Raw genomic sequence first — 10,129 nt, 5'->3', positions numbered from 1 at the left:
CTGATGTTTGGAAGTCACTTCTGCACAAAGTAAGGACTTGATTTAGCCCCCAATCTCTGACTTTGGGGTCACGCTACAAAGGGATCTCTTCATTTCCAATATGAAGAGGAGGAATGAACACAGTAACCAGAGACTCAACATACAAATGGACACGTGAGTATAAAGACTTTAACCTGGATGAAGCCTGCGCTCAGTTCCAGGTCTTATCCAGCAGGGTGCACACCATGTCTTGTGTTTACAGAGTAGGTGTCAGATGTCTCAAGCTATTATTGTACTTATTCCTACTGTGGAGTAAGAACACCTGCATACAGATAAGCAAGGAGTTGTAACTGAAGATGAATCCCTAATATGTGATTCCTACATAGAGACTTTAGTGTCTCCCATCTGTCATGCAATGTTTACACCACTGTTGATTGAATTGATCCCCTGTCAAATTATCCTTACATGTTCTATATAATCTAAACTCAGTTTTGTGGTAAGAAAACAGAAATAAACAGTAGAATTGTTTAAATTAAAAAGATTTTATTGTATAATAGCTCAAAATAGAATTTAACACAACCACTTTTAGATCACTTGTATACTGAAAGAGGATGTTAGGCAGGGAATCTGGATGAATATACGGTATATGTACTGCAGGATGGACAACCCAGTCCAAGGTACTGAAAGCTAAGCAAAAAGGCTGTTTACATCAATGCGGGAATTTCACTCAGTATCAGTCTCAAGACAGAGTTTCATCTGCTTGGGGAAAGTGTGGTTCAGTCTGTGGAACATGTAGACAGGAAACATGACAAATACCCTGGAGGTCTGAGCCGCTCTCTGTGTAAATATCTGTCCCTGGATTGAATCAGGTTTTTTCTTTAGTTTCAGTCCAGTGGTCATCAGTAGCACAGACTCATTTGTGTCTCCTGTGTTCACTCACTGTGCTGCAGGAATATGATTGTCCAGTTTTATTTCCCTGGTTAGGAGTTTAGGCATTATTTACAATACATCTTAACACATAAACAATGTCAATATATACTTTTTATGGTATATAAAATAAATACAAATCTCTTTCGACACCACTGCTCTCATCTATGAAGCCTCTCTTCTAGCCATGATTCACAAACTGTATATGTGTGTGTATGCGTCAGTGTTTTTTGTCTTTTTTGATTTGAATGTGCACAAATATAATTATCTCAACAGTCCTGATGTAATAGCAGTTTATCACTCTGCTCTGGGGTATGTTTGTTGCTCCCTTCTGTTTTTTGATTGACAACCAGAGCCTTGGGACTTTTGATATCCTGGAGGACAGTACTGTGGTACTTCCCTGCACCCTCAGTGTCCCAGCCCTGGCCTGCCAGCAGCAGCAGTATGAGAGCGAGGAGCAGTAATGTGACTGCTGTGGAGGTCAGCTCTGGGCTTAATTGCAGGCTGGGCTGAGGCTCTGGGACATCCTTTGTCCTGAATGAAACACAGTGAGTCTTTTTGCTTTCTCTTGATCTTCTGCCGGAATGCTTGGCGCCCTCACTCACCCCTAAATGTAGACACACTCTGTAAAATGTCTCTGCCTGCAGGTGGGTTAGGTTGAAGCTCTGTGTACCAGCCAGGATGCGTGTGGTGTATGTGGGCGTGTGTGCATTTGAGTATATGGCTTGCCAGGACAGACGAGTTGAAGGGAAGTTGCGCCCGGTTTGCCAGGACAGGATAGCATAGTGTTGTCCAACCTCCCTCACCTCCAACCTGGCATCTGCTCTGTATAGTGGATATCTCTTGATATTAGCAGCCACCCCCCGCTTTCTTTTCTTTTCTCTGCCATGCACACCCACAGTAACACTGCGTGTATCTGCTCCCAGTGCATTTTCAGCTACACAGGTATACAATCCTGCCTCGCTAGGGGTGACCTTGTTCATCTCCAAAGTTCCCTCAGGCAGTAGCTGGTAGGGTCTGGAGGGGTTACAGGGAGTATCATCTTGGCTGGGAGAAGCGCTGGAGGCAGATGTGTGGTTGAATCCCTCAGAGGCTGTCAGGCTGTGGCAGGGAGCAGGAGCTGGTAAATGTTTGGATGCATGGCTTGGGGCAGGACCAAGTCTCAGCCCAGAGGGAGTCACCCAGTACAGTTCAGGCTGTGGTTCTGCAAGAGCTCGACAGTGCAAGACCAGTTTTCCTCCTTCTCTTACCCCAACGTAGGAGGGGAGGGAACTGGTAGGGATCATGGGGAGGCATGAGGCTGACATCTCCCTGGATGACACCTCTCTCACCCTACGAGCTCTTAGCTCCGGGGGTTCAGAGCACAGCGTGGCCTGGGGTTGGATGAAACGCACCATCCGAGCTGTTCGTGCATCTGTTTGTGTGTCTTCACTGTGAGGGTGAGAAGCTTCCTTAGCAGCCCAGTGAAACAGGCAGTCACATCGCAGAGGATTGGAGTGTAAGCTCACCTCCTGAAGACTCGGCAGGGAGAGCATGATGTGCTGGTGCACGGCGCTCAGGGAGTTGGAGTTGAGCATTAGACTCTCCAGCCTGCTCAGCTGGAGGAAAGCCTGCGGATGAATGTAGGACAGTCGCGGGTTGTTGGTGATCTCAAGCTTGGTGAGCTCTGGAAGGTTCTCCAGGGCGGCTCTCTCAATGGACACCAGCTCCTCCATGTTGTTCAGGCCAAGCTCCTTCAGGTGGATCATGTCTCGGAAGTCTCCTGTCTCGATCAGTTTGATGCGGTTCTTGTTGAGATCAAGGAACTTCAATCCTGGCACTCTCCTCAGGGCCTGAGTGGGGACCTTTGTCAGCCGGTTATCGTAAAAGGAGAGGCTCTCTAGACCCTCCAACCCTTCCAGTGCTTTTTCAGCCAAGCTTCTCAGACCCATACCACCAAGGACAAGACTCCGGAGGGATTTAAGGGCCTGGAAGCCTCGCTCAGGCAAGACCTCCACAGGGTTTCCCCCGAGCATGAGAACTTCCAGGTGAGGCAGAGACCTGAACCACCGAGGGTCAACAGTGGTGAGCCTGTTGTTGTTGATATGCAGACGCAGTAGGGAGTCCAGACCGGTGAAGGCTCCAGGTGCTATTGAATGTACGTTGTTATGGCTGAGAAAGAGTTCCTGCAAAGTTGGAAGCGAGGAGAAGGAGCCATCAGGGAGGCGACTGAGATGGTTTTCCTCCAGGTGAAGAGACAGCAAAGACGGCAGGGAGGAGCTCTGAGTTATTGTCCTGACGCGGGTGAAGCGATTCTGGGAAAGGTCAAGGTCGGTGAGGTTGGGGAGCCTATGCAGCAACGCAGTGTCGATCTCAGACAGAAGGTTACTCTGCAGACGCAGGGTGTGTGTGTTCGTAGGTATGGGTAAAGGGAGCTTGGTCAACAGCAAGTCATTGCAGTCCACAGTGGGAGCTTCATGGTAGACAGAATCAGGGGAGAACCACGGCTTGATCTGACACACACACCGCGACGGGCAGGAGACGTGCCATGGTAGTGCATGAGGTAGTGAGCCCACTACGTCAGGCACACATACACCAACGAACACACACAGGAGACACTGTGTCTGTAGAAACACTAAAGTCGGCCTCATAATCCCCACAGGTAACAGGAGCTGATTCAGACAAGGTGAGGAAGAGTTTGTTATGAGGATGTGAGATAAATCATTTGGACCAGAAATGTGTGTGAAGTTGTGCTATTAACAGTCTCAAGGTGTGGGTGCAAACTGTAAAAGGTAGGCCAGATGGTTCAGTGTCATCATTCATGAAATCTTAAAACAATTATAAAGCAATTGTATTGTTACACCAGTCCACAGTGACACAAATAAAGACTGAAATGTGTATGTTCCTTTTGTAGCCAAGGACTCTTTTATACCAAGAGTGTTTTATGTGTAACTGTGATTGCAGTGGTAGAACAGGAACTGCACAGGCTGTAGCTCGATGACGGCCTTTGTTGTCACACAATCGATCTCATATCCTGGACACAGGTGGAAGACTCATGGCTCGCAGCGTGGCGGCTCACTGTTTTGTCAGAAACACAAAAAGAGAAAGAAAAAAAAGGAGGAGAGAAAGGCTCAAATTACTGTGGGTTAAAACTGAGCCTGTCACTTAAATCCAAATGCTTTTTAAAGTATTATACTTCATCAGTTCCCACTCTAAACTAAACCTGTGTGAATTCTAAATACAGTAGCGAGTCACATGGAGTTTTCAAGAATGTATTTTGCAGACTCATTAAAGCAGAAATGCTCTGCAACCGAGGAGAGCAAGAGAGAGATGAAGAAGAGAAGATGGATGAGAAAGAAAAGGAAAGGAGATTTGTGGCTGCCCCAGTTGCTTACCAGGTAGATCTGGCCCTGTGCCCTTTGCATGTCATCCCATCTCTCTCCCCGCCTTTTCTGTCACTCTCTACTGTCACCATCCAAATAAACCAAAATGAACGATGAAGAATTTAAAAAAAGTAAAGGAGATCTGGCCTTGACTGTAGTAGCACTTTAAGACACATGGGAAAGTAATTCAAAGTAATTCATGAAGACAGTCATGGTAAAAAAAAAAACAATAGAACAAGGAGAAAAAAAATGCAAATATGGGAGGAAGGAAAAATGAGAAAAACAGTGTTCTGCTGTAATCTCCAGTGTTTCTTTCAGCCTATGGGAGAATAGGTAAATATGCAGGAGTGATGAAATCGTGTAGCACCTAAATATTTCATGCCATTACTTCAAATTCAGTGCCTGTTAGAACATAGCGTCCCACAAATGTTATTTATTATGTAACAGTTAAAAAGACCCTAAGGATCTTTTATATTATCAGCCTTCTGGACTTGAAGCTATAATGGGAAAGACTGCGTGAATGTAGCTGCACACACACACACACACAGACACAAATACACCAGTTACATCAGTATTTAAATGTACAGCGTTTGGCAGACTTGTCTTATCCAGAGCGACTGACAGTACTGCTCAGTATTCATGGTACACCGTCGCATTAAGGGATCGTAGACAATTGGCAGTAATGAGATCATCCAAGTAATTAGCTGACCAGTAGTGCAAAAACCCTTTTTATGTGTCGGACCATCGATTACATGTTCTCAGCAGCAGATTTAAACTTGTATAGGACATAGAAGACAGGATATGTTTTACAGAATAAAGTATGACTATTTAGGCTAAAGGGTTGTATTAAGTTATATTCAATAAGGAGTGTAACAGTATTTATTAGTTTCAATAAAGCTGCATTACCTGGTATTTTGGCCACTTGGGGGTAGCATGACAACTTATCATCACCTTGTTAAGTTGTTATGGCAGACTTGTTAACAAACGGTGGCCTATTTACACACCCAGCAAATACAGCAACATTACCATTAATTATAATTTCATTGTCTGTCCAACTGATGAATGTATCTCCAATGTTCAGTCTTATTTTAGCTCAGGTCTTCACCAGCTCCTGAGAAATATATCTGGCACGTTAGCTGCTAAATGTTTGAGAGCAAGTTGGTAACTTTTTCTGTCTGCTGTTTGGTTGCTGGTCAGGAAGTGTTTAGAGGGTTTTTAGGGGTCTTTCCTGAAAACAGCTGCTCGCTATGGTTCGAAAACTACGCTATTAAGAGCAGTGAGAATGAATCAAAATATTATGCTACAGGTTGTATAACTACAACAATGAGTTGGAACACGCTGAAAGGCTCTGTAGAGCTGAGGAGAACTGCAGTGTCTGGTGCTCAAAACTACAAGTGATCCCTTTCACATTACACATATAATAATATGAATTATTGCAACTTCATTAGGACATGCTTCTTAAGAATTTGTTGCACTAGAAACCTTTTAAATCGTGTGGAATTCTTTGATTCTCATCCTTCAAATCATTGTCATTTAAATGTCCTTCATAAATGTCGTTTATAGAGATGTTAGATAATCCAAGTTAAAATGAATGTAGTTGTGTTTGCCAAATGTAAAAACATACAAATCTGTCACAGATATGCTTTAAATTTGAGAAGAGACCAGGTTTAAGACTGATACAGATAACTGTACTTACAGGACTGTGCACAAAGATGCTTCTTGCTAATGTCAATGATCTGATTATTACTAGTTATATAATCATTTAAGCTTACTAGTAATGGAGTTGACATTGGTAGAGTGCTGTGTTACTGTCCTTTTTGTCTTCAGTGTGATGCTTTTTGTCACCCTGATAAGAAAAACAGTAATCTGTGGGACACACTACAGTTATATTATTTGATATTGGTATCACACACATGCCGAGAAGCCATGCAAGGCTTACTGCATAGTTGCTATGGAAACAAATCTCCAAGCCTCACTCTGTCTCAGTGTTTTGGGATTTACTTTGGAATTAGTTTTGGTCCAATCTGTGTATCAGTTGATAAGAAACAACACTGGCTGGACCAAGGAAACATCATGACTACATTTCTGAAGCCGCAAACTGCGTCTCCTCCAATCTCCATGTGTTCTACAAATCTGTCCATTTTCTGTGAGAACTTCTGTATGATTCTAAATAAAGTTGTCATTCGATGAACTTTTAACCTCTCAGTCTTTCCATCCTGGCAGCTGGTGTGATAAAACTCTACATCTGCCAATGAGGTCTGCAATCTACATGACTAACAGGAAGTACTGTGCAACTCCAGGCTTTAACGTCTGCTAGTGGATGACGAGAAAGTGTGGAGAGATGCTTGCCAAGTTTTCTCCACAAACAGGAAAGAGAGAGAACTTCAATTTAGCACAGTTATTGAGATGAGGAGAAAAGCTATTAGCATTCAAACACAATGTAGTTCAACTGCGTGAAATTTGTGTGTACTAAGTGCAGTATCTTATCCAAACTCTGAGCTATAACAGTAAAAACACAGGAGCAGTTCTCACCTCCTGGGGCTCTTCTTACTCTTCTCTTAGTCATTCACTTTCATCTCCAGTCTCTCATCTTTTCATATGCAACCTGCTCACTAATGGATTCATCATTTAATTTTGATGTTTTTGTCATTTGCTCTCAAAAGCTCACAGTTGTTTTTTTGTTGTTTTTTTGCAGATCTGAGGAAGCAGAACTGTAAGCTGATGTGTGTATTCAAAGGGCTTGTGCTGCCTTGTAATTTGAACTATTCAGAAAAGAAGTGTAAAATAGATGTGTATGACTCAGTGGCTACTTTCCTAACTCTGTGTCTTCCCTGTGGATTTAAAGAGAATATTTGGCCATTATTACTCTTCTGACTCAGATTTCTTTGAAAGTATGTATGACTGCACAGTGGCTCACATACAAGGATGAGCAATAATAACAAAAGATGCAGCTGCACTGACCTTAATCTAAAATTTGCTGTGATCCCTCGGTCAACCAAGGTAGATATTTTTCCTAAACTATTTGTTTAAGTTCATAGTTGCAGGATGTTGCATGACTGAACATATTGATCTAAGTAAAAATAATGACTGAATAAAATTGTAATGAACAAAATTTTAAAGTTGAGAAAGTTAAAAGCGTTGGTTTTCATTATTTTGTTAAAAACTTTTTTGGCTTTTGATTCCAGTTCCCATAAATTCTCTTGCAAGTGCTTGGCTGCTAAAGGATGCAGATGCACGTCGGTCAGTCACAGCGAAGCAGTGAGACAAGAATATAGCTCATGTTTCAGTTGGATGTCTCCTCGCAGTAGCTCTTCATTGTTAAAGTGGTGTACTAATTTATATACATACGCCAACATTAACATCATCATTTTATCACACTAGTCCGTCCATGTTGTGAAGACTCCACAAAGAATACTCCACAGATTCGCACTCCATTGTTGGACTGACAACAGACAGTTTTAAAAAAGGTTCCCAACTGATACAGCAGAACCAGAGATATTTTTTATTCCACACATTCTTCTTTCTTGTCAAAACCTGGCACCTACGTTACCCATATTGCAACATGACTGCCAACAGTTCGTTGGCTTTGAGATTCGGGTGTAGGAGCTAATGTAGCCTTTTAGCTGTTAACCTCCAGCTACTGAGGTCCTGTAAGTTTACATCTTTATAACTCCACATCCCCAGATTCTTTTCATTTTCAAACTTGTGGTCTTCAGCCCCAACGCTGACTCAGGTGACATCACTTGAGGCAATGTATCAGACTTACTGCAGCTTTCTCTGGAAATACAAGCCTTTATAGACAGACTGAACCCCTTAAGCAAGGTGGGTATTTGTTAATTATTGTTGACTTTAATTGTAACAGTCTCTTTCTCAGCTCGCTGTCCTGTTCAGCCTTTTGTACAATTTCTGGATTGTTTGACCTTCATATATGTCCTGAAACTAACAGATGCTGTGAAAGTTCCTGGATATTGATACCTAATCAGTGTTTCCGTTTGACAGGTTTTTCTTGTTTCTTTTTCTTTTAAACCAAATTTTCACATTATCGTCTCATACATAGCCTATACATTGATCTATTTCTCACCCACAAACCCAATGCCTATACATATTTGCCAAACCTCTACTACAAATACATCAAAAATAACATCAGTTTGATTACCTTTGTTAGACTTTGCTGGCAATTTGTCATTAGTGTGAGCACCTCTCACTTAGAGTTCCTGTTTACATTTGAGCCTGTCTGGTACTTTAATGATTAGATGGATGTAACAGACACTTAACATTTGCTACAAGAGAGGAAAACAAGCCAATACAGTGATACAGTGAGGAGGCTTAAAAGCATACAATAAAACCCTAGACACACTCACACACTGACACACACTGACACACAACCCATTGCTTTCTAGAGAGAAAGACTTTTGAATTTATTTTACTGTAAGTCATTTTTTTAGAGAACATCTGACACCCTTTTTTACTTTACCAGAAACACTTCTTGCAATATAGCTTGTGATATACAACTCTAGATTTAATTTAGACAATTAGGTGTGGCATAATTGATTAGACCAGAAAGCCAATGGATTGAAGTTTTCAGAACTCCTGTAGAGGTGAAAAAACACACAGAAATTAAAAGTCTGTGTTATTTCAGACCAGCCACATTAATGCTTCAGAAGTTAAAGTCAAACATGCCTCTCCTTTAGCTCCATTTGACTTTGCTTTTTGCTTTGTCCAATCTAACAGAAAGAGAGAGCCAGAGCGAGCAGGAGAAAAGCTTTTAAGACCTACATTATCTAATGGACAGAGGGAGAAAATAGGTATGGAGTAGAAAAACATGCTTGCATGAAGCGATCCATTGCATAAGGTTTGTTTGTGCTGTGCAGCTACGACACAGAGAGAGACACTGCAACAGGGCGGAATAGAGAGAGGGAAGATTTAGAGAGCAGGAAAGAGGGATGTATGATAGAGATAGAGGTGCTGGATGCAGATCCTAATAATAATAATACAAAACAGAAACGTATTGGGCTGGAGCTGAATCTGTGCCAGCATGCACACAGACACACATATACACCAACTTATGATTTATTGAGCCCCCCCGCCCCCCACCAAAAGAGACCCCCAAGCTTCTCCATTTCTAACAGACACACACACACCTGCTACAGACACCTTTGAATCAATACTGCTTTCACTCAGAGAGACTGTGTGCATGAGTGACTGCATGTCTGTGTGAGTGCTGCAATGTCCTGTTTGGTTAGAAAATCAACATATTTCAGATTTCTTACCGCAACAGAAGCACCGGCTACATCTCTCCCTGATGTTTCCTCTTGTCTTCATCTACTGTCAGTCTTTCTTTGCAAATGCTTCACGTGTTGGGATGTTTTTTTCCTTCCTCTCCCTCTCAGTCACACGTTTGTGGGTATCTTAAGATTCCTGAAATATCACTTCCCTTGCTCCCCCTTTCTCTGTCACTGGAGCTGAAGAGCAAATTGGCACAGACTGGATCTCTCTCCTTCTCTCCCTCCCTCCCTCTCTCCCTCTCTCTCTCTCTCCCTCCAGCTAAAATGGAGATGAGGTGTGTTCTGCAGCAGAGCTTCTGTCCCTCTCATCTCTCCTCCTCTCTTTCTGTTGCCTGCCTCACTCTCTCCCTCTTTCTATTTTCCTGTGTCACAAGCCGAAGGAAAATCACTTGCGTTAGTTACAGTGTGTTACTTTTCTGGATGAGAAGTTTTCTTTGGCTCCTGGTGGCATTTTAGTTTTCTGCCATCATCTGCAGATTAAAGACCTGTTTATAATGCTGGTTCATGGATAGCACGTTGAAAAGCAGCAGGACAGACACAGTTTCAGTTCTGAAAGTCTGTGTTTCTGTAATTTAG

General features: G+C 42.5%; 1 protein-coding gene across 1 annotated transcript; it reads right to left on the bottom strand.

Moving 5' to 3' along the window:
• Positions 1 to 502: 502 nt before the first annotated feature.
• On the bottom strand, positions 503 to 9,800 carry LOC127372441 (leucine-rich repeat neuronal protein 2-like). Its single transcript, XM_051416137.1, has 2 exons — positions 9,539 to 9,800; positions 503 to 3,963 (listed from the first exon to the last, which is right to left on the bottom strand). The coding sequence occupies exon 2, from the start codon at positions 3,534 to 3,536 to the stop codon at positions 1,176 to 1,178; it is 2,361 nt and encodes a 786-aa protein (XP_051272097.1). The 5' UTR covers positions 3,537 to 3,963; positions 9,539 to 9,800; the 3' UTR covers positions 503 to 1,175.
• Between the last annotated feature and the right edge of the window lie 329 nt (positions 9,801 to 10,129).

This window comes from Dicentrarchus labrax, unplaced genomic scaffold, assembly GCF_905237075.1.
Source record: "Dicentrarchus labrax unplaced genomic scaffold, dlabrax2021, whole genome shotgun sequence".
In the NCBI taxonomy this organism is placed as follows: Eukaryota; Metazoa; Chordata; class Actinopteri; family Moronidae; genus Dicentrarchus; species Dicentrarchus labrax.
The sequence above is the reverse complement of the archived record's forward strand: the minus strand, read 5'-3'. Positions and strand labels throughout refer to the sequence as shown.

What these genes read in the sequence shown, in the direction of transcription:
- LOC127372441 (XM_051416137.1), bottom strand. Translation starts at nt 3,536, where the DNA reads ATGAGGCCGACTTTAGTGTTTCTACAGACACAGTGTCTCCTGTGTGTG.